The sequence below is a fragment of the Gavialis gangeticus genome, unplaced genomic scaffold (assembly GCF_001723915.1).
Source record: "Gavialis gangeticus isolate Ggan-Ray unplaced genomic scaffold, GavGan_comp1, whole genome shotgun sequence".
NCBI classification, from domain to species: Eukaryota; Metazoa; Chordata; order Crocodylia; family Gavialidae; genus Gavialis; species Gavialis gangeticus.
Window position 1 is genome coordinate 34,318,640 of NW_017729006.1, and position 25,430 is coordinate 34,344,069.

General features: G+C 43.3%; 1 protein-coding gene across 2 annotated transcripts in view; it reads left to right on the forward strand.

The window, feature by feature from the left end:
- The window catches only part of HECW1 (HECT, C2 and WW domain containing E3 ubiquitin protein ligase 1), a 367,526-nt gene that overhangs the window by 261,019 nt on the left and 81,077 nt on the right, over nucleotides 1-25,430 (forward strand). For both annotated transcript variants that reach the window (XM_019509098.1, XM_019509100.1), the window contains exons 11-15: nucleotides 7,020-7,170; nucleotides 13,401-13,531; nucleotides 14,730-14,851; nucleotides 17,548-17,733; nucleotides 19,680-19,814. In XM_019509098.1, coding sequence (XP_019364643.1) covers nucleotides 7,020-7,170; nucleotides 13,401-13,531; nucleotides 14,730-14,851; nucleotides 17,548-17,733; nucleotides 19,680-19,814 — 725 coding nt within the window. The remainder of the gene's footprint in view (nucleotides 1-7,019; nucleotides 7,171-13,400; nucleotides 13,532-14,729; nucleotides 14,852-17,547; nucleotides 17,734-19,679; nucleotides 19,815-25,430) is intronic.

Below are 25,430 nucleotides of genomic sequence, written 5' to 3' on the forward strand. Positions count from 1 at the left end.
ACCAGCCAGCAACTTCCCCTCCCAAACAGGCTGTAAGGCAGCAAGGAATACTGGCTCCCACTAGGGAGCCAGCATTTTAATTTTATTAGGTTTTTTGTAATTGGTTTTGTGGACAATTGCAGATTTTGTGGTTTCTGCAAAAGTTGCAAAATTGTAAATTAAGTATATCCCTACCTATCAACCTTACTTGTAGTGGGGGAACAGCCTCAACAAAGTGAAAATTACCTTTTGAAAATCAATGGAGGTAGCAATGGCAAATGAAAGTGATAATAGTGGAAGATAGGGAGAAGGTAGCTCACAATCTAGATTATTTAACACTAACTGCATTAGATAATGAATTGAGTTCCATATAGCAGGATTACGCTGGACATCACAATCTATACCTATAGATGGGTGAGGGCTGCCACTCAGAAGCAACATAACGAGCTAATGGACTAGTAGCTTTCTTCATCCACTTGTTTTTTTATGCTTCTATACTGATACACATCTGGACTTTACTGGGTAAAATGTCATCACTTCTTAGAGGAATGCTCAGCTTTTTGCATTAGCATTAATCGGCCAGCAGAGTGCACTGTCTGCCCTGCAACACTATCACCTCTCAAGTGTCATACATGATTTAATAGTGTGAACTTCTCAGCACTTTAAGAAGAAACTAGGCTTGAAAATAAGCCATTTACTTTTTTCTAAACCTAAATACAAACAGTTATTTAGTCTACTGTGTCCATAATAAATAATTCATCATTTACCAACCAAGTTGTCAGTACTCCATAAACTGAGAATCATCTTGGATGCCAGCATTGGTTACAAAGTAGAAATGAGTGATTCTACTCCTCTCTACTACATGAAGGCTTATTAAGGTCACCCTGTGGTCTGCCAGTGAATGATGAAATAGTAAGTTACCTGCGCAAGAGGCAAACATTTCTCTTCCTCCTACTCTTACTTCACTGCTTTGTGAATGGGAGAAGTCTTTCACTAGATTGATTGTTGATACTTACAAACAAAGCTTACCCAAAATCTGTATACTAGTTAGAGACATTCAAGTTTTCTTCTATGGATGGTTCTATGGATACATTCCACCACTTTAATGTCTGCAAAAGACAAGTAATTTTAGTGTTGATCTTCATGCAGGCAGTTATGAGAGGGTTTAATGTACACAAAACCCAGAGTACAATTATGGGATCTTACAGTCATATCTATTTATCTGTTTTTAGTTTAGTATAGATATGTAACATTGTGATAAATGTGGAGTGCATTCTACTTGAATATATCTATTTTATAAAATAAATCTCATACAAAAGCTGAGAGAGAAGTAAGCTATACGTTTTAAATCATGCAGGGACACTAGCATCTGTCCACTGTTATGACTGAAGATAAGTTACTATACAGGCACAATGTTGACCATTAGGGGTGTACGAAACGGGCTGTTTTCGATTTGGATTCAGCCCGAATTGGGGACAGTCATTCGATTCATTGATTCAGATCACCATCCCCGATTCAATTCAGCCTAACCCGAATTTGAAGATTCAATGCTGATTCAGAGAATCACTGATTTGGCCACAGCTTTAAATTTTTTCAACATACCTCAAGGTATCAGGCATGGCTTATGAATACTACAATGCTGGGGCAAATGGAGCATCCCACAGGAACGCAGGGGAGCTCCCCCCCCCCCAAGTGCTCAGCGGCAAACTCATCCACTTCCGAGTCCACCCCTGAGTGTGCTGGGGGCCCCCCGGCTCGGTGATCAGCCATGTGGTGACCCCGGGTGTCCCCCCAGACCCAGGAGGCACAAGTTGCTGAGCTGGGGAGGTGCAGGGGGGGCCCCCTGTGTGCTCCCCTGTGCTCCCCAGCAGACCGAGAAGTGCTTCTGGTCCATTTCCGGATCTGCTGCTGAGCACACCGGAGACCCCCCAGCCCCAGCGCTCCTGTGGGACACTCCATCCACCCCAGCATCACAGCTTTCATGAGCCACCTGGTACCTTGAGGTATGCAGAAAAAACAGTTAAAGCTGTGCCTAGGTCCAGATAGTCAAATCTTTCCGAATCTCTCCAAATCGATTCAGAGGGTTCCTGTTCCATTCAGAGAGATTAAAGGGTCTCCTGATTCAATTCCAATTCGGAGATTTGGCCACCAAATCAGGCCAAATCTCTGCCAAATCGAATTAGTGACCAAAGCTTCGCACAGCCCTATTGACCATGCCTTAACTCTGCCCTTGCCAAAGTCCATGCTTCTGTTACTTTACATGACAAATCTTAGCCCAAGGTAGAACTTTTCTGGAAAGTTTTTAAAAATATATTTTCTAAGGCATGTACATTTAACAGATGAAGTGGATTTCTCCATTCAATGATTTTCTTAATGGTTCTGTTTCACCTTAGCCCTAAAGCTGTATGGCCTAAACATTTATTTTATTTTGATAGTCTTGGCTAGGAATTTTGTTTTAGGATCATATAGATTTTAACAGAATTTTCCATATATGTAGTGAAGTTGTGTGATGAATGCAAGATTTGAAAGCACACACCAGGTTGGTGGGTGCTTTGTAGCATTTATATGGTCCAGTGGCAGTGTTAATAGACACATCACAATGTATATACGCATGTGTGTGGTTTTTTTAAAAGGGTGGGAATGATATACAACTCAGGTTAAGAAATATATTTGGTCTCAAGCTGTCCCAATCCAAAGGTTAATTTGAGACAGGGAAAGGAAAAGGTGCAAGGAGTTTTTGTCTCTGGAGGATTGTGGATGTGCCAGGGACTCATCTGGGTTGTTATTAAGGCCAGCCATAACATATGAGCTAACCCAAGGACCATCTGGAATGCAGTATACTGTAGCATCTCTCTGTCATCTCCAAGGCTCCTACAGTGTGCCCCAATTCTGGAGTGGATAAGGGAGGCTGGTATAGGTCCACTGTCTTACACTGCCTGGAGAAACTCACAGCTGAGGTTTTTTTTATGGATCCTTTTTACCACCAGAGTTGCTTAAAGGGCTGTAATTCAGGGTCCTCTTGCTGTATTAGCTCATATGTCAATCTGTCCATTTATCTGTGCAACTCCCCATTTGTCTTGCTGCAAATCCTGTACCATATGCAGTTTCAAACACTCATTCCCTGGAGTGTTGATAATACTATGTGGGAAGGAAATAAATACACCCAGAACCTACATATCCTGCCATGGCACACAGAGTGGTACATGCCATGGTTTGTAGATGGTCGAGTGTTTCCAGCTGGCCCAGGAAAGACCAGCTGTTCTCAGTATCCCTCACATGTGACTATCAGTAGTGCAGAAGTGCCACTGCAGCTAAGGAACACTCAAACAAGATTGGTTGTTTCAGCAGGTGTCCCAAGAGGCAGAAAAGGATCTTGGACTCATGATAGACTCCAAGATGAACATGGACTGCCAATGTGAGGATGCAGTCAGGAAGGCTAACTGCATCTTGTCATGCATCCACAGATGCCTCATGAGCAGGTCGAAGGAGATGATCCTCCCCCTCTATGCGACATTGGTCAGGCGTCAGTTGGAGTACTGCGTCCAGTTCTGGGTGCTGCACTTCAGAAGGGCTGTGGACAACATGGAGAGGGTCCAGAGGAGGGCCACTCGCATGATCGGGGGCAGTAGGACAGGCCCTATGAGGAGAGGCTACGAGATCTTAACCTGTTCAGCCTCCGCAAGAGACGGCTGAGAGGGGATCTGGTCGCCATCTATAAACTGGCCAAGGGAGACCAGCAGGCAATGAGAGAGTAACAAGGAATAACAGCCATAAGTTGACAGAGAGTAGATTCAAGCTAGATATCAGGAGGTGCTACTTCACAATCAGGCAGCTAGGATCTGGAACCAACTTCCAAGGGAAGTGGTCCTCGCTCCTACCCTGGGGGTCTTTAAAAGGAGGCTAGATGGACACCTTGCCAGGGTCATTTGACCCCAGCATCCTTTCCTGCCTATGGCAGGGGGTCAGACTTGATGATCTGCTCAGGTTCTTTCCGACCATACCAACTATGAAACTATGAGCTGTGACCACAAAGCACAGGTATCTATGCATTCTAGTATACAAGCACCCTCCCAGTAGTGCCTTGCAGATATATGTAAGCAAGGAATGCTGACAGCAGGACATCCAGCCCTGGGGCTGACAAAGCCCAGGCACTTGCCCCAGTTATGCTCTTCCTACCCCTAACCCAGACCAAACTATTTTTAGCCCCTCAGTCCCTACCCTGGGCCCGCTAACCCCCACCCAGACCCATTAATTCCTACATGGACATTTCAGATCCCCCCAATCCTGTCAGGCTGCCTCCCTATCCCAAGTTACATATATGCCTGGCTGGGCAGCTTGTCCCAGCCCCAGCCCCAATCCCTTCCTTGCTGTGGGGGCATTGATCTGCCCCCTGTCCATGCCCCTTCCCTCTCCCCTCCACACACCACAACAGACTTACCAGCTTGAGGCAGCTGTGTCCAGCATGGTGGAAGACTCCTGCCTGTTTAGTCTATGGCCAAATCTACAAATCAGTGCTGAATCTCCAGATTAGAATCATCTGAATTGAATCGGGACAGTGATTTGAATCACTGAATCGAATCGCTCTCTCTCCAAATCGGCCAAATCCGAATCTTAAGCAAATACTTGCTCCTTCGCACAGGCCTAGTGTTTGACCGTAATACTTTCTGCTTAGACATTGTGTTACCATGCATATGACCACAGGCACATTGTTGCATACTCTCTACAGACAGTGTTGTCCATGGTTGGGTTCGCGGGGAGACACCTGACTTAGTCTATACTGTGTGATAGTGTTTTTCCTGAGGCATGAACATATGTGTGTTTGGGTAATTGTAGAGGAAAACAGAAATACTTTTTGTGGGCCTGTATTTCTTAGCATTGTCCAACAGTCCCTGACCAGCACCTTTTGAGAGTGACTCTAACCTGGCTTGAATGGAGGGCACATCATTGCCTAGGATCCATTAAATATCCATTGAATTCTGATTTAGTTCAGCTTGTCACTTCCATGGTCCAGCTTGGGGTGCTGGTTGCTGGCTGGCCTTTGCCTTTTCTCTGCAGTTTCTCATTATTTTGTATTTTGGACATTATCTTCACCTTGTGCTTGGAACATCAAAGGGCTGACAGGCAGACAGGTGTGGGGAAGTATACAGGAATTAAGCTGTGAGAGGCATAGAAAGCATTGTCCCTAAGATTATGCAATAGTACAGTGATTTTCAAATGGGAATATGCATACCTCTGGAAGTATTTTGCCATTTTCCCAAGGGGTACGTGCCTAAATTTTAATAATGATGGTGAAGCTTCTGAATGGTCAGCGTGCAGTGAGTAGTAATCATGCAGACACATGTTGGATGCAGTGGGTATGAGCACCAGTATTTTGCAGGTAAAGGGTAAGTGGCCAAAAAATTTGAAAACCACTGCAGTAGAAGACACAGTATGCGTTTGTTTGTGTGTGCACATGTGCGTGCATGCATGCAAAACCAATTTAAACAAAAACTATGCGTGTGCTTATAGCCCTTTCTATTATGGAACCTTTAGAGAGGAAAAGTACACAACCCCCCACCACCAAAGTCCGTCTTTTCAGGTGACTGAAACATGAACAGCCTGTAGAGCAGGGGTGGGCAAAATGCGGCCTGCCAAGCCATTCTGGCCCGCGGGGCCCCTAAAAAATTTAGAAAATTAATATTTATCTGCCCCTGGCTGCCTATTATGTGGACTTCGATGGCTTGCCAAAACTCGGTAAGTGGCCCTCCACCCAAAATAATTGCCCACCCCTGCTGTACAGGCTCGACAAGGAGCCAAGCGGATACACCAAGGCAACCAGCTGCAGGCCCAGGGACAGCCTACACATGTCTGGGACTGGAACTGAGCTGAGGCAAGGACATTGTTCAGGGAAAGGAATTTGGCTGCTGAGAGCTGGCTTCTAAATACAGGCTGGGAAAACACAGTTGCTCTTGAAAGGGAGGAGAGAAGGTGCACAAAGAACCCAGGTTCTTTCCAGCTGATCGTTGAGATGCAGACAAAAAAATTGAGTCAACTGCCTTACCACTCGTGTGTGTGTGTGTGTGTGTGTGTGTGTGTGTGTAATATAAAAAATACAATTTTGCGTATATGTATAATGCATAGTTGATATGCCATCAGCATATACCATTTAACTCAAGAAATGCTAAGTGCTTTAAAGTAAAATTCAGCTCACTCACTCCTTAACTTCCTTTTGCTCCTAGCACTTTTCCTAGCATTATCACTGCTTCTGATGCATTTAAACACTAACTCATTTCACACAGACCAACAAGCAGCTATCAGGCAGACAGAGCATTGGTTATGCTCACGGCCAACTCGTACATAAGTGGCAATTGGGAACGTAGTGGTACCAGGCTCCATGTGATGCTGTCAACTTCCACAGCTATCTAATTCTTAGCAGATTTTTTAAAAAGCATGTTCACAGATTTCTGCAAATATGTCAAACCAAGCTGTGACAAGTTTTAGGGCCTTAGACTGCACATTATATTATCCCTCTAAAAGCTGCTATATGTATAACAGAGGAACACATCACAGTTATTATGAAATATAACAAAAAAAGTGAAGATAGGAGTTGCTAAGGTAGATCAGATCATTGGTCCACCAGCTCTAGCATCCTGCTTAATCAGTGGCTAGTTTCTCATAACTATCCCATCCACAGTTTGTCCAATCAGTGCTGTTTATGGGGGTTGTATGAGGGAATTCTTACTTTTTGAAGCATGCAATTTGATTGCAAGAAGCAAAAGTGTAAATGTTATTAATGATCACAAAATTATCTAAGCATCTTTAAAAATAAAACCACTGTTGTTTCAGCTGTAATTGATGGCCAGCAGTAGTGAACTCCACAGGTTGATTATGGATTGTATGTGAAGAAAAGTTTTATGTATATGAAGATAGTACATATACATATACATATATTATTCACATGCACACACAATATATGTGTTCATGTGATTGTCACCAACAATAAGCTTTTCTGAAATTCTCAAACTAATGGTTTTATCTTTCCCTTTTTTTTCTAATACCAGACTGGGAAGCTCGAATAGATAGCCATGGAAGGGTATTCTATGTAGATCATGTTAATCGAACCACAACATGGCAGCGTCCCACTGCGGCAGCCACTCCAGATGGAATACACAGATCTGGTTCAGTCCAGCAAATGGAGCAGCTGAATCGGCGGTGAGTAATTCTGGACCAAAACCCTGAAACAACAATATCAAAAAATCTCCCAGTCATGAGTAAATTTTTTTCTAATATTATTCCAAGCATCTGAGCATCCATGTATCCTTAAATCTCCCAAATTATGGACAAATGAACAAATTATCCTGAGTTAAAAGGGGCAGAGACTTACCACATATCAGCTGCTTTCTGATAATTGTATTGTTTGTCTGCTTCTACTTACCATGGGAGACGAATAAACACGGGAAACAACTATAGTGGAGTAGCTGATATGTGTTAAGGCCCTCCCTTTTTTCTTAATTTAGTAGAAATTGCTTGTTTGTCTCTGGTCTCAATATAAATAAGCTAAAATATATCCAAAGTTACAGTTTTTGATTACGTTAAGCAGGTCAGCACCTCCTGTTAGTGCATGACAATATTCTTGCCTAAAAAAGTGATAGGGTCAAGCATAAGGAAGTTGAGAGTTTTCAGTGCTACTTTCAGGTTGGTTTAACAAAATGTAAAATACTATGTTGTTTAGATATTATTTCTTGCATATTGGCGTAAGAATGTGTGGTATGTAACAACAGGACATTCTTTTGAGAAAAAACAAAGGCTAAAGAGATTATAGCTAAAAAGATATGATCTGCAGCTGGTATAGTAACATGTGCCTATTAACATTGGTACCCTTTGAAGCACTGCTGGGTTTGGAGAAGCAATCCAAGTAGGTAGAAAGGAAGAGAACTTAATGTACAAAAACTGGGAGATAATTTTGGGCAGGTGACATGGCAGAAGAAAGTAAAAAGTTAGCTGGGAAAGATGTGATGGGCCGGCAATGGGAGGAATTTTAAGGTAACATTGAAAGACAGTGCAGAAGGATGGAGGGTTGAAGAGCTTGGTAAACACAGAGTGTAGAAGAATTTGAGGGATGTCTGTATTGTGTCAAATGATGGCAGGGGACAACATCCTACCTGCTTGTTCCTGCTCCATGCACAGCACATCCTGAAAGAAATGTCATGTAGTTGCTGTTAGAATAGCACTGAATATGCCCTATGATGAGCTTATCCAGAACTGAGAGCCCAAGAGCGGCAATGAACAACAAACAGCTACATAACATTTGTTGGGGTTCAGTGTGCTTAGAGAGGTATTGTAGGCATGCCCTGAAAGTCAAACAAGGTTTGCCCAAACTATATCTGGTAGAATACCACCTCTGCTGCAGGTTGGGTGTTACTGGTGGTCTTGCACCTGGAAGTACCAGGTCCTAATTCCAGTCAGTAGTGTAACTAAGGTAGGTTAACTGGGGCAACAGCCCCAGCACAACGTTAGTTGCAGGGGGAGGGGAGAAAGGAATGGAAGAATAACAGCTGGGCGGCTGTGGGCTGGCTATGCCACTAGAAGTCAGGAGCCAGCACCGCGACATGCAGCACTGCTGCCTAGGGCACCAAGCTGCCCTGTTAAGCCTCTGGCTCTAGTGGTCCCCTGAGTTGTGCACCTCACAGGTTGGGGAGTATCAGCACATAGCAGCTGACAGGCTCTTATCCTGTATTAATTTAGACTTGTTTAAAGATGAGCATTGATGAGCATCCTAGTGAAAGACACTGCAAAATCTTTTAAGCAGCAAGGTGAGCCTGTAGCACTTCCTTGAACTGAATCCCAAGGGAGGCAGGCAGAATCGAAAAGAGAGGAGATCTTGCCAACTGTTTATCTCTGAGCACAATATCTGTGTTTGACTGTTGCCCATACAGATTTCTTCATAATTGTCTTGGCCTGCTTGTAATTCAGATTCTGTTGACTAGAGAAGAGTGAAGGAAAGAAAGGGAGATAAGCACAAGTCTTCCCCAGTTATTTCTGAAAAAGTTTTCATGACCTCTGTCCCTGCTTACTATAATAATAAGGTTTCTTATTTAAATAAGCAAGACTGATTTTTCCCCTCTGATTATAGAGTTTAAAGTGCCATGAAAGACAGATTTACTGATCTCCAGAATGTGAACAGGAGAAAGAGAGAGACCTTCAAAGCTGCTTCTTTCTCTGACAGTAAAATAATTTGAGAGTTGCTATCTATATCCTTTGCAGGGAGAAGCAGGTCCCAGATGACAGCCACTGAGGAATTAGCTAGTTTCTTCAAGCCAACTTCCCAAAAATGCTTATTGTGCAAATATATCACAACCACAAACACATCCATGAGGAGCTGTTCTCCTTTTCTGTCCAGACTTCTCATGCTGGGGACAGAAGGTGCATTTCACTAAAAAACATGTTCTGATTTCATAGTAGAAAAAACTTGCTGTAATCTGTTTTCATTATATGTTTCTTCAGACTGTATCAAGCTGTTAAATATTAACATATAAAAAGGCAGGTATTTCTAGAAGTTCTTTGCAATAAAACTTCTCTGCAGCCATTAAGAACTGCAGTGTTTTAGAGCTTTTGGTCATGCTTCAGTTCAACTTAATTGACACCCAGGTAACCTGAGTTAAGTCACATGGTTGTAATTTCCATTATAGACAGCTACTAGTGTTGGTGCCTTGAGGCTGAGCTGTAGAGTGAACCACACAAGTGATTGTGAATGTCCACACTGCCATTTACAGTCGTGATAGTTAACTCAAGTTAATGGGTAATTTGTTAGGTTGTGTTGACATGCTGTGAATGACCTCCTCAGTTCCAACTGGCTGTCCAACTGGGACCCCCAGGCCACATGCAGTTCCCGAAATGTTAACCTGTAGCCCCCAGGCTCCCAGTCTGGGTGCTGCTCCCCCCTCCAACACTCTCCTACTTGTGCCATTGGAATCTCAGGGATCCCCCGTCAGCCTCCAGTTTCTGCAGCCTGCCCCTGCCTCTGGGGGTGGGGCAGCATGATGCAACACATGTGGCCATGAGAACCTGTGGACCAGGGGTTTAGAGGAACGTGGAGCCCCCATGCAGCACTGGGGCACTGGTGCAACACAGTGTGGGGCAACCAGTCACAGCATGAGGTGGAGAGCCCTACACGCTGTAACATGCAACCCACTCCGCATGGAGCCCAGTGGGCATGGGCCCCAAGGGCCATGAGGCAGGGGTCCTGCAACGTTCAACTACTCAGAAGTTGGACAACCCTGGTTCAACGTTTCCCACCCCCCACCCCCCCAACATGTTGACAATAGTGGTCCATATCCTTTGTTGCTATCTGAGCATGAATTAGGACTTGAATTGTTAATGATTTAAGACAATGCAGTGTATTTTGTGGCTTTTGTATGTGGTTGTTATTTTTAGCAGCCAAACATCCAGACATGTAGTGAGAAGTGGAGGGGATTTTCATTAGCAGCATTTTTCTCCTCGCTTGATTCCCAGTAGAGACTAAGCACATTATAAACTGAGTAATTGTTGAATCCCATGGTTTCTTAGCACAAAAAAGCCATCTGGTAATTCTCTAATCTCTGCAAAAGAGCTCTATTAACTAAAAATTCTGAATAGACCACCAGGTCTTTAGGGGGACTCCTCTTGCCATGCTGACATTTGTGTGAGTAGTTATGGATATTTCCTAAGCTTCCAGCAAAAGGGATTCATACTGACCATTGCAATAAGCTTAACCAAGCCACATATTCCAGGATGGGAAGCAGTTCTAGTGTTAGCAACCTGGCATTTTATGGCAGAAAAAAATTACCCTTCCCCTGAAACAGGATTCAAGATCAGTTCTAAAGAAAATTCAATCAATCTTGATTGCTCGTTTGGAGGAAATATATATTTTTTCTTAACTGGTATTTGAAAACTTCTACTTAGGCTGAAATATGATTTTACACAATAATTTAAATAATGTTTTGCCATTATGTTTCAAACTGCATTACCTGAAATAGTTTTCAGTGACTGTATTTGAAAATCATCTTTAGGCAAGGCAATAGCATGCAAAGACCTTGGCTGACAGAATGAAAATCAACCTGAACTTTTGCCCCAAATTCAAACAGAATAAAACTTGAAACCACTCTGTGGTTTGAAAAAGTAGAGTTGACTTTCTTTTCAAACAAATGAGTTCACTTTTCCACTTCCTGGTTTCATTTGGGCCAGGTAGTGGAAATGCCAAAATATCAGAAGGAAGGCTTGATATTTCCAGCCAAAACCGCAAAGTATTGGAAATATAACTGCAGGAAAGCCAGGAGTTGTGTATATTCCAGCCCAAGGGCCTAATTCTGTGTTCTTTGTGTACTCAGAGCTTCTCATTGACTTTAATGGACTTTTTGGGTGTGAAAGGAATGCAGGATCAGGTCCCAGAGTTTGGATGTGCTGCAAATAAACAGCTCTACTTTAAACACAAAGAGTCTCCCTAGTGTGCTATAGTACTCCTTGTCTTTCTTTCATGTTAATGAAACATTAACAGCCATGGTTCATCCCATTTTGTGACATGATAACACTCCACTTCGATTCTGACTAAACCGTGTAACATTTGTGTAACCTGACCTGTCTTTACAAAAAAAAAATATCAATTGTAATAAATGACAGTAAATAACAATAGGGCCCTTAAAACAGCATCTAACATGGTTTTTCCTTGACAAATCACTTGGTAAAGAGACAGAGATTTTCAAGGGTATTCCCATAACTTTTGCCCTTTCAGTGTTTTCTTCAGTTATTTTGACATTTTCTGGTATTTGTATAAGACTTTTATAGCATCAGAACTCAAAAAAGTAGCTGTTTGTTGGCATACAGCTAACACTACTGTGTAAAGTTTGCCAGCAGGGGATTTTCTACCATCTAATTAAACAGAAACTAAAGTTAACATATATAATGTGAAGGTTTATATATATAAACCTTCAAATATTTGAGCTACTTTTTCCTACTCTGCTTTTGCATGAGGGTGTTGTTAAACTCCTGCAGTACTAGAGTGGAAAGTTTACTCCGTTAGCCTGCAGTCAACTGAATAAAAAATTAAAAAGCTTGTCATTAAAGTAGAGGGGGAAAGTTAAGGTAAATTAACATTTCTGTGAAATCTACTATAATAACATACTGGTAAGGTACATGTTCATCTAAACACAAAAAAATACCCCGTTTCCTTTTTCTTTTCTTAACCCATGCTAACTATGTTATTTATTGAGCCATTAAAAGCTACCTTAAAGGAATACGCTGAATACTGGGAGAAATTCAAACTATTGTGCAAGTCAAGCATAAATCCATTAAACTTTCAGCTGTTTTTCATAATGTAGAGGCACTATGCTCCCGGAGGTGCTGTCATTTGGATTGGATGTAAAACCAAGGTCTAAGCCACTTGACTTCAAAGATCCCTGGTACATAGAGATATTAAAGCCAGATCCCTGACCAAATTAGACTTTGAAATAGAGTGCCCATTAAAAAATTGGCAAGAGAAGAGATGAAGGGAATGCCCTGTGTGAGCCTAGAGGCAAACAGATGAAGGATAGAAGGCAGCAAGCAAGAAAGTGAAAGATCAATGGACCTTTGGGCCAGATCAGATACAGTCAGTGGACCCATGCCAGTTTCCATCTAGTGAGGATCTTACCCACTGTGGACACTGTTATTGAAAATCAAAAATTACAACATCACAGTAGGGTGAACATTAGTTAAAGTTAATTAACAAAGAAGAGGACTGTAATGTTGTTAAAAAATGTTTTCTATCAAATATCTTTGAGATCTTACCATAGTCTTATACAGCATCAGAAATCTAGTTTCAGTCCTGCTTATAAACATAAAGATTAGACATGAGATTCTCTTTCCCCTCCAATATGCTTGTTTGACCACTGGCTCACCATTCCAGCATCTATGCAATGCTATAAGAAATACAAATAACAATACTTATTAGTAAAAAAAAATATTAATAGTAGTCCTTATGGACCCATCTGTCTGTAAAGTGTTGAATTTTACAATTCCCTTCTCCCAAAAGCACTGGAGGTTGAGGATGCAATATTTCACAGGATGATTACCTACTTGATTGGTTATCTTAACATGAGAAACTGGGATGTGATTCTTCACTGTCTTGCACCTTGTGTAGACTTTTACCTGAAGGGAACTAGGTACATGATGCCACTATTCTGACTTAATGATTAACATTATGTGTCGATGACTCCACAGATACAAGGCAGGAGGAGAGTCAGGCTCCTTGGTGCTTGACAGCTAATTCAGTTTTAGTTCTATTTGAGTTGTTCAAAAATGCTCTTTTTCTCGGATTGTTAAGAAGAACTTGGAAAGTCGTTTCTGTGAATAGCAAAATGCTCTGTGCGGTTCTTCCACTTTAACATTTATGGCTCAAGCTTGTTGTTCCTTTTACGTAAAATACACAGGTACCAAAACATTCAGCGAACTATTGCGACAGAAAGGACAGAAGATGATGCTGTCACCAACAACAGGGTGGAAAGGCTCCCCGCTGGAGGAGGAAGTGATTCTGAGGCAGAACCACCCCAGCCAAGCTCAGGTAGGAGAGAGCCAGCTTTTAGCAGGGTGAAACAGTAGGTGGCATTCTGGGAAAGAGGCTGACTGGCCACAGGATTTTCTCTCCTTTAATGTCTCCTTGAAGAGGAATGGTAACATTAAGTTAACATGTAATCGGTGCTTTAAAAAAACATAATTTGGTTAAATATTCAGGTTTGTACATTGTTATTCACTTGAATCTTTGCATCTTTTCCCCGAGAAAATCAGTGTATTAACCAATCACATTGGACACAATAGTCATCTATACCTCGCCTTCATTTATTATGCAAATTATTGGATTCAGTTTAGGTGAAATGCTCCCATGGGGGTAATTATATCTGATCCCACCTGCAAGTTGTTATCCGCGGTAGGAACTGTATTACATTACTGCTTATATTACTTGTAATATATTGGATTTAGTAGCATAACTAGGGTGGGGCAAATGCCAACAGCCCATGCTTCCAATGTCAAGGGGATGCCAGAATGGTGGCCCCTGGGGAGCCTATGCAGCAGCAGCAGGTGGGATGCAGAGAGGCATTGCTGTGGCAGCAGCAGCTGGGGGCTTTGAGATTCCCCCCACATTAAACTAGTGGTCAAGTAAGACTCTCTGGCACATGGCACTTCCCCTCCTTCTCCTTTCCCTCTAGCCCTCAGATTTGTTCAGATGACAAGTCAAAATGTGATTCCAGTTTAAAAGCAGCAGCAGTACAAATTCAGACTAGAGTTTAAAATGTTTCATGCTCTTTCTGTTCTAAAATTAACAGTATGAGAGATTTCACAATCAGAACTTAGCTGACAGTGTGGAACCAGTTCTTCAGTTGAAGTAAACTGGCACGATTGGCATGATTACTTTGATTAATAGACATCAATGAATGTGGTCCAGAAGTCATTGCCAATAGGAAGCATTCAGCTCTTACTTCTATAGCTGCATTGGCTCTGCAGAACTAATCATAAGAAAAACATTTATCACTAAATGAGCAAATAAGACTAAACCACAAAGAGAGCAGATGTGTTGGGTAGGACAGTGCTATTTTCATATAGTCACCTTGTAAAAATAGATTCTCTTCATTCATAGATTCAAGCAATGGGCACAGGGAGGGGATGTAACAGGGTGTCAAGACAATGGTGCAGGAGGAGTTTGCATTATTTTTAAGTTATTTTCTGCTGTGTTTATACATCACTTGCGTTGCTTTTGTTTTCAGAAATTAGGCGAGAAGGATCCCTTTCTCCAGTGAATTCTCAAAAAATCACCTTGCTCCTGCAGTCTCCAGCTGTGAAGTTCATCACCAACCCTGAATTTTTCACTGTGTTGCATGCAAACTATGTAAGGATCTATAATTCGCTATGTCACACTCCTCTTTTCAGAATCACATGAGTACTTTTAGAAGCTTGCACAGTGACTGCTTAATAAATTACCTGGCTCAGGACTCAATTATTTTTCACATGAGGTAGTCCAGATTGTGTGTAGCATGGCCACACTACCCCACTGGCAACCTGTGGCTGCCTGTCATACAATGCAAGCTTTCTGCCACTGCTGATTTCCACTGAGAAGGGGCAGCACTCTCCCTTTATATATTTGACCAGGTCTACTATCTGGTTTTGGAGAAGGTGGAGTTATGGAGTTATAATGAAATCTTTATCTGACCCCTTTTGAAACATCTGGCTTAAGAATGCAGGAAGCCCTGTTGTGCTGTGCAGGGATAGAAGGAAGTCTTCTTGTACCCTGTGCTATTTGTGCACACAAAGAACAGCTGGCCTTGCAGTGAGGAAATACAGACTAGAAATGAAGCAAGTCTTTCAGGCAAGATAAGAACTGAACTAAACCTTCAGGAAACCCAAAGTACAGACTTCTTTAAAGTTTGGAAAAGTTTAGGTAACTTTTTTCCCTTTACTGGAATAGAGTGTACTTCCAACCTGCAATTAGTCTGAAAACCAGCACACAGGGGAGAAGTGTTAATTTCAGTCCAGCTAGGTGCAGGAAGTCTAAGAAATCTCACAAGAAGATCCTGTTTTCCTGAGATTTCAATCCCAGTCCTCTACAGTATCCAAATCTTGTTTGGATGGTATTTAGGTAAACATCCAAACATCATTCCTGAACTTCTTGGAGATCATTACTTCCTAGTAATGATGGGTTTTCTCTCCAAAGATGAAGGAAAGTAAAGACCTTCATGAGCTGTCTTGACACAAGTTGTAGTTGGTGCCAGGGATATCTCAGAGAAGGTTGAGTTCCAGCTTCCTATGTCACTAATATAACCAAGACCATGGAATGTCTTTATTTTGAGCTAACTCTGCTATGAGTGCCAGAATAGTCTGTCCAAACATCTGTCAAAGCAGTCATACAAATTCCACTTGTGTAAAAATAATGTAGCACATAACTTTAGGTTTAACACAGATATAATATTTTAACCACAATCTCCAATTAAAATTTAGAAGCATTAATTATAGCAGTGAAATTTGAGTTGGAAAATATTATCCAGCAGTTAGAACTAAATGGAAAAGCTCTCATTTAATGGACATTTTATTTCCCCGAAGGGATAAAGCTATGAAATTCCCCATTTCTCTGGTACTGCTAAGTGATACTGAAATGGCCTTTTATAGTTGGTCATAATATAGCTTTGACTGTGGAGTTTGGTAGGACCTTAATGATTGGTGGTCATAAAACTTTCTTGAATTGTAACATCTTCAGGGTGGGGATCACATCTGCCCCTGTGTTTTCACAGGCTGTAGTTCATTGGGTTCTAATCTTGATAGGAATGCCTGAACATTTCCATATCAAAATGATTTACCTGCAATTTTGTCCTTAAAACAGCTTAAACATACAGATATCATACTTTCATAGTTTCATGAAGTTTAAAATTATTAGCTCAGGTCACCCTTGTTTACATATGCATACATTTGGAGTAAGTTCATTGACTTCATTGTAGAGTCTTCGGCAAGTTAATATGGCCTCCAAATAAGGTGGCATTGGCACAAAGTTTCATAGCCAGTACAGACTGAAGCTGTACTGATTCTTTGCATGATTTGGTAACTTCCTTTGGAGTCCCCAAGAGCAGTAACATCCCTCTCACAAAATCCCCAAAAGAAGTCAGGGTTTTCTGTCTTTGCCTGTCTTGCCTGGACAAACTTGCTGCCTTTACTGAAAGGTTCCAGAGTGCAACAATGAATTGTATTGCTCCTATCATTTACATGACCCTGTGCCAGCTTTGGGCCCTGTGTCTGCCAACAGATCAGCACAAACCAACCCTGCTGTTGGACCAGACCATACTTCTGTTGGATCCTTATTAGTGTCCAATGTGAGATATACAACACTATACCGATCTTGTTTATTTGAACAGTGGTATAAATGCATCTGTATATCAGGCATTGCGGTACTGATACAAAAATAAGCCCCAGAATATTATACATATGCTGGAAAAAATGCCAAATTTTAAATTGGCTGTGTCAAATTTAAATTCCAATGTGGCTATGTTCAATTTAAATTTAAATTCCAAATTTTAAATTGGCTATGTCTAAGTATTCACTAAGAGTTGAGTTCAAAGTATATTAAAACTAGTGGAAAGTTTGTATTGGCTTCAGTGAGAATTGTTTTGGTCCTTGTGGTCAGCGTTCCCTCTAGGCTGCACGTGTGTGCAGCTGTGCACAATCAAAAATCATGCCGCACAATAACTTTTTAATGCTGCGCACACAGTGGCATACCGACAGGGGGGTGGAGAGGGCAGTAGGGGTCCATGGCTCCTGGGGTGCAGGGCTGAGGGGATACCCAGTGCCACAGTAAGGGGGTGCCGATGCTCCCCCCGCTGCCGCCACCGGCTTCATGTCCAGCCGCTTGCCACCCACCCCAACCCAGCCACAGGCTGCTGCAGGAGTGGGGAGGAGCGGGCACACTGAGATACCTGCGCAGTCTCACCCAGGATTGCTCACTACCTTAAAGGAAACATTGGTCATATGTCATACCAAGTAGCCAAAACTGTTGTTGTGGCTTTAGTACTGATTTCCATCTCCTGTGTTTCTCATACCTAGAGTGCCTATCGTGTCTTCACCAATAGCACCTGCTTGAAGCACATGATTCTGAAGATCCGTAGAGATGCACGGAATTTTGAGCGCTATCAGCACAACAGGGACCTGGTAAATTTTATCAACATGTTTGCTGATACCCGACTAGAGCTTCCACGGGGTTGGGAGATCAAAACCGACCAGCAGGGTAAGGTAAGGACACGAACAAAATTAATGTCTGGGTAAATTCCCATCACCTGTATTACACTGCAAGCCAAACCCAATAATCATTAAGGATTCTTTCTGGATTTAAAATGTATGATTATCTGTTTTGAACATTATAAGCATGGAGCATGTCTTTCAGAGGATACTCATCCCCTCCAACTTTCTGCAGGAATTGCATAGGAGTCTGGCTTTGGTTCCTTCTCTACACTTTCTCTCTAGATAATGTTATCCACAAACATGAAATCAACTACAATCTCTGAAGGTGTCTTCACAGATTTACTTCTCTATTCCTGACCTAATTCCTTTCATCCAAACTAAAAACCTAGCCTTTCTTCATGACATCTCCTCATGGATGACAAACTGTCAGACCAAGTTCAGTATGGGTCAAACATAACTCTTACTCTTTTCTCTCGTTTGTTTTTGCTATCTCCTCAATCACTGGATACTACTACCATCTTGCCTGTCACTTAGGCCAGTATTCTTAAACTCAGACCTCTCTCTAGGTCTGCACATCCAGATAGTGTCTCAGTCTTCCAGATTCTGTCTGCAAACTGTCTGTAAGATGCAGCCTTCTCTGTTATACACAGCTGAATTCCTGTCATGCAAGCTGTCAACATCTTGCACCTCAGTTACTGCAACTTCCTGTTCTCTGGCCTTTAAAAATGCTATCTTGCTCCCCTCATATCAAAACCTATCATATTCTTTTTCTAGCTTCTTGTTTTGAACACATCAGCGCTCTCTTTGCACACCTCTGCTGGCTCTCCTTTTTCTATCACATTTAGCCTTAGCAAAGTATCAGCACATTTAGGGCTCTTCGCAGTCTAATCCCATCTACCTTCCATCTCTCAGTAAGTATTAAAGTGTGATTTCTGCCTCCAATTTGATCTTGATGTCAGCCTTCATCATATATTTGTTAAATTTTTAACCAACACCATCATGCTTTCTTCTGTGCAGTCACTCCCATGTCCAATGAGCTCCCCATAAACATCCATAAAGCCACCATATTATTTAATTTCAAAACTCTCCTTAAAACTTCCATTTGCTGTAGTAGCTACAGAGAACTTGGCAACAAATAGGCTGCTTGTGTAGTGCTATTAGTTCTTTTGTGCTGACAAGTTTTCCTTCATTATTCCAATATTCTTGTCCATCTATCTATCATCTCTTGTGTTACACTTGGATTGCAATATATCTGGGGCAGGGTTAGGGACCATCTTTTTGTTCTGTTGTTGTATAATGTGTCGTGCAGTCAGACCTTCACCCATTACTACAGCTTCTAAACAGTACCCCAACAGCAACACTTAAAAAAAACAGTAAGCACCCTAGTCATTCATTGACCTCACTGAGGGCTGAGGTTTCCAGTGTGTTGATAGCTCGAGTTGTACCTTTCATCTAAAAATGAAACGCATGCACCCAAAGGGACCTGTGAGATGTTAAATTAAGGTGATGCTCATCTGAACCAGTGCAAAGAAAGTTGGCATGTATCAAGATAAAAATAATGTTATTGCATGAATACCATGTAAAGTTTCATTAATAAACAACTGATTAAACTGTAAAGTGTGAAATGTCATAACTGTCAGATTTGACTAAGTCAGTCTGCATCCACAAGACTGTTGATTGACTCGTGGGGCCACCAAGCATGATGAGCATTGTTCTCTTCTGATTTGTATCCTGCTTCCATGACAGCTACTTCGTGGCCAGTATACAGGGAATTGAACCAAGACCCATCAGTGCTGAAGATACAAGCTCTTACAGTCTCAGCTAGAAAGTCAAGACACTGTGGTTGTGGCCTATAACAACTTATGGCTTCTGTGGGTTGAGCACAGAGAAGCGTTTTGTAACACATACTCCCTGGTGGCATGAAGTTCCTGATCCCATGACTCTTGCACCATGCCTTGCCTTTTGCTTATAAATATCCATTATTCTTCTTTTTACAGTCCTTCTTCGTTGACCACAACAGCCGTGCCACCACATTCATCGATCCCAGGATCCCACTTCAAAATGGCCGTCTCCCTAATCATCTGACTCACAGACAGCACCTCCAGCGACTCCGCAGCTACAGTGCTGGAGAGGTAACAATAGTATTAACAGTTATGGTATATCTATTCGGGCTCATGACAGCTTATGTTTACCTTAGGACAAGCAGATCAGAAGCATTTATAATTTTTCCTTGGAGATTGCATTTGAGCTTGTTTGCACCCAATTTTAAGCTTAGATTTCAAAACTGAAAAATAGGTTTCAATATGCCTCAAAATACTGTTCGCTCCCAACTCTTAATTGTAGGGCATGTTTGTCTGTGCTCTGTGTCTTGCCCACTGTGAAGCACCTCCAGTCCAAATCCTGAAAATGAAGCAGGGTAGCCATTTTAGAGATTACAAAGTATGTGCTAAAATGAGCACCAGAGACAAAGTTGAGTGGGGTTCCAGGCAACACTCCTGGCCACAGTACATAAGTAGGGTAGACATACTTTTGGTCTCCCTGAACCCTGAGTTCTCCCTTTGTTTTCACAAATCTTCCTACAGTCTCCCCTGTATCTGCCACTTATTTGATACTTAGTCTACTGAACTACTGATTCATACATTTATCACTTAACACCTTGATGGCTGAAACTTGTTACCCCTTGTGTCCCAAGGTTGTATAACTGCAAATTCAGATCTGTTCAGAAAGCTGTAATATTCTTGTATGTAGGAAACCCATACACTACATCTAACTCTACTCCCCCTCAGTCTGAAACCATTCCCCATCCCCACAACTCTTTCTCTGTAACCACTTCAGAATTCATGATGGAATCAAAAGCCCTTGATGGACATGTTACTTTAGTGATCACATCTCTCCTTAACCCCACAGCTTTTCTCTGTGCTGCCACTTCTGGCTGCTTTTCATTCCCCTACTTCCTTTTCTTAGAGAGTGACCCTGTGTTACTCCTGCACCAGCTACTGTACGTGTCTCTTAGTTTGCTTCTCTCTGGTTCTTTTCAGCCAGATCATCCACTGCTGTAAGTTGGCATCCTACATCAAAGCTGTGCATGGGTATGTCTGTGGAGGATCTGGGCCACTCACGACAACTTCTCTTCATGCCCAATCTATGGTCCCCTTGCATGGGCAGACCCTAGACTGTGGTGACAAGGGTGTGGCAACACCCCCTTTGGGGGTCAGGTACATGTGCAGTGAAGAGAGCTCATTGTGCATATGCCACACAGATGAGAGGGATATGTCCAGTCCCTCACAGTGACCCCGACTGCCACAGAGCTGCCAGTAGCTGCTGCTGGAGCTCCACTTGGACTGTGAGCTTTGAGATCACTGGCTCAGGCTCTGCCCCGAGTCCCTGCTTTCAAGCAGCACCGAAGCCTGCTGCTCTTCCTGTCCCACCTCCCCTGAATTCAGCAGGGAAAGGAGAAGCAGCATGGAGCCTCCAGAGCTGAGTAAAAGCAGGGGCTGTGCATTGCTGGCCTCTCTCTCATTTTTTTCCCCTGCTGCTGAAGGGACGGGAAGAACAAAGAGCAGCAGGTTCCAGAGCTGCTTGAAAGCAGGAACTCTGGGCAGAGCTTGTGCTGACCAGCGGTGAGCTCCTAGAGCTCAAAGCACATGTAGAGCTCCCAGCAGGAGTTGCATTGAAGTGCTGTTGCGCTCTGAGAGCTCAGCAGGCATGTAGGGCACAGCTAAAATGGGATGCACCTCACCACCGCATCACCACTGGATCTGCCACCATCGCCTTGGGCTCAAAGCCCTTCTGATTCTAACATTTTCATTGCCGTAACTCCAAGGTGTCCTGTGGCACATGCATAAACAACATCCTTCAAAATAAAGCAATACTTAACAGAGCAAAAGAAAGATTTGGGGCAACGTGAGGTGCAATAAGAGGTGCTATGCAAGAGACTTGCATAACACTGCCCAAGGATAGACATCACTGGGACTACCAATACAGTCCTATAGGACACCAGCCTGCAGCAAATGTAAAAATTCATCTTATTTCTGAAGGGTTTTAATAGATTGTTTCATGGATTTTTATCTTTCAGAAGAACTGCAGTTACAGTGTATTTCTGTCTCTCTAAAATGTTTATCTAAAGACCTGCCAGGAGCAAGCTGTGCGGTTTTATATACATTTGATCCTCCGTAAAACTAAACAGGCAAATTGATCTGATAATGAAAATAGATTTTATAGAAAGAACAGGGTTTGAGATTTTGGCCTGGCTTTGATAAAAATAATTCATTACTATTATGGCTTTCATGTTAGCAGCCTGATCTTTTTGCTGCTCACTGTGATGCTATTATCTGATGAGATTTATTCCCTACTATGTTGTAATAATGAGGTGCATTTCCATGCTGCTAGATTACATGAGATAGGCATCATGACACTGAAATCATTTAAAATAATCTTTCCTCTGTTTCACAGAGATAACTTTTCACACAGCACAGTGGAGAACAGGGAGCATAAATCCCTCTCCAGCATCCTAGACTGTATTGGGTTAGAAAACAAAAGCATCAGCTTCCCTTAAGCTTACACTGAAGGATTCTTTTTTTGCAGAGACTCCTTATGGCGTAGGCTTTGTAGGGTTTGCTGGGTCAGAATAGGGATAGATCACAGCCAAAGGAACCGCTGTTGGATTCATCATCATGTTACAAAAAGACATCAGGAAAAGTTCCCATTGTGGCATATGGAATGTACCTGTAAGGAGCCAGCAGTGGTACAGTTCAGTCTTTCCCACAGATGCCCTGTGGGTACGGTTTGGTTGGTGGTGTTGTTCTCCGCACAAGCTGTGAGTGTGTGTGTTGCTGAATCTTGTTCCTAATAAAGATAAAGCTGTTTACCACCCCACCGGTCTCTGCTGAATGCTGATGTGAGGACAGAACCCTAGGGGCATGGAGGTCTGAGTAAGTACCCCATCCCAGGAACCCAGTGGCTAAGGGCAAACACTATACCCATGAGAGTTATGTTATTGTAGCTATCTATAGAGAACTCATGTTGGACACCCCTTGGAGGAGATATTTTGTTCCAGGAGATAGATTTGGAGGCTCCTTGAGACAGCAGTGCTTCAAGGACAGGGGTGTGGGCGTGCTATGGATTTTCTTGTCATGAATAAACATAGCAAAATATTATTGGCAAATATTCAAGAAACTCATTAATGAGTTTACTTCACTCGTGCCTCACTCCAGTTAGGAGTCACCATCCATGCTCTGTGGTCTTGCTGGCATGGCCAGCAATGGGAAAGCTGCACACACAGTAAACTTGTGCAAGCACAAAGGCTAGAATTGCTTGCATGTCATTCAGTCAGTATGCGTTCAACTCTACATAACTTAACCAGCCAGTTCTGACAGACATACTCATACCAAGTGGAAAATACTAGCAGAGAGCAGTTGACAACAAGTCCTTAATGTTACTTAGAAGAACAAAATTAAGATTAGCAAGGAATGAATCTGGAGAAATGGTTAATTATTCAGAGGGTCTGAGGTCTAGTGAAAGAACTGTTGTGAACTTTTGTTGACTTTGGAGCAGGCCCTAAGGCCTGATCCGGCCTGCAGAGGGGCTTTATCCGGTCCTTAGTGGGTCCCACGGTCCCACCTGGCCCAGGCACCACCCACCCGTGGCACATCCTGCTGCCCCTGGAGCATGCAGCAGGGCTGGGGCGGCTCTGCAGCTGGACTGCCTTTCTAGGCAGATCAGGCAGCAGCAGCTTCTTCCATCCACCACCACCACTGGCCCCAGCCCCACAGTACCAGTGGGGACCCCCACCACAGCCCTGACCTGGCACACCCTCTACCTGCTCCAGACTGACTTGCTCACACTAAACAGCGGCAGCATCAGCACCAGCCAGGCAGAAACTGTTGCTCAGCATGAGGGAAAAGCTCCCCCTGTCCTGCTACTGGCCAGTGCTCCCTGCTACAGCCGCCTGGAGCCTGCTCTGAGCTGACCTGCATCTTTGCTGCTGTCGCCACCGCCTCTGGGCCTCACAGGGCAGCACTGGCAGCTCAGATGTGTTGCAGGGCAGCCCAGTGCGGGCTTCAAGTGGCTGCAGTAGGGAACACCAGATAGCAGCGAAGGGAAGGGGCCCCTTTTCCCTCGCACTGAGCAACAATTTTTGCCTGGACAGCACTGCTGCTACTGCTGTTTAGTGTGAGCAGGCACGTGGCACACGGAGTCAAGGTTGTGGCGTGAGTCCCCACTGATCCGCTTCCACCAGGGTGAGTCCAGAGCAGGCACAGAGCAGGCTGGGGCTGCATACTGTGGGCAATGGTGGGGAGGTGCCGCAGGGCATGTGGGCTTCGGGCTGTTGTGGGGCAGGGGTGACTGCTGACCAGCTCAGGTAGGCGTGTGGAGGGGGCTCTTATGCACACCCCACCATACTCACAAAGCCTTCCCTGCAAACCCCACAACCACATCCTCGCCCACACACAATCACAAACCCCAAACCCCTCCCTATACGCACCCCACCACACACACCCCTGTATACCTCTTGGGGGAGCCCCACTCACTGCTACGTGCACACATCCCCCACACCCCCCCCACCATCCTTCCCCTCTACACACCCCACAAGCCCCATACCCACCCACAAGTCCCCACAAACAGCCCCCCACAAATCCCCATACCCACCCACATCCAAACATACCCACCCATCCACACACACCCACAACCCCCCATAAACCCCATACCCCTCACACCTACCCATATCCCACAATATATAAAAATAAGACTTAATTTTGAGCTATTATGCAGTCACCTCTGTATACACGACACAAGCGCACACAAATCAGGACAAAAATATTTTTTTAAATAAAATTAAAATATGTTATTGTGGTTGTTTGATTTTTATTATATAATCTGTTTTTTTTTCCCGTTCCAAGATGGGAAACCTCCTTCCCAAATGGAGTACTAATGGGGTGAGGGGAGGGACTTCTGGTGGCAAAGGTCAGGAGTTAGGGGGCAAGACTTCTGGTCCCAAGATGGTGATCAGAGGGGCAGGGCACCTGTAAAGGTGTGGGGCTACCCTCGCAGCCCTCAACAGCTCACCAAAACTCATTAAGCGGCCCTCCAGCTGAAATAATTGTCTGCCCCTGCCCTAAGAGCTCACCAGTTACAAAGGAAAATTCTGTGGCAGAACAGCACACTTACCAAGAGCAAGAGATTTCATACCATGACAACTCTTATGAAAATAAACAGATTTGTTTTTGTCCTATAAATAGTACCCGTGGGGAAATCCCAGAAACTTAGTGCAATAACTCAGAACTTTAATAACTAAGCTTTCCCCTGGGCACTTGCCAGCTGCCTGGTATTCAGCTGGGCTTTCTGCTTTTGGCTATAGGGAGAGGCCGCCAAATAGCAGGAGAGGAGCAAATTGGAACCGTTGACATCCTGTAACCATCAGTTACATAAATCAACAGTTCCTCTTCCTCTCCTTCAGGGAGAGCAGCTTTGTTCTTTGCACTGTGAATAAAGAAGAGGAATGTAATTAATATCAACAGTATTTAATGAAAAAGCCTCAGACCAGCCTGACTTCATTCTCTGCATGTCATAGAAACATAGAAGTAGGGTCAGAAGGGACCTTGTAGATCTTCAAGTTGGACCCCCTGCCTGGGCAGGAGAAAAACTGGGCTCAAATGACTCCAGCCAGGTAGGCATCAAGCCTCTCCTTAAAGACCCCCAGGGTAGGAGCCAGCACCACTTCCCTTGGAAGTTGGTTCCAGATCCTAGCC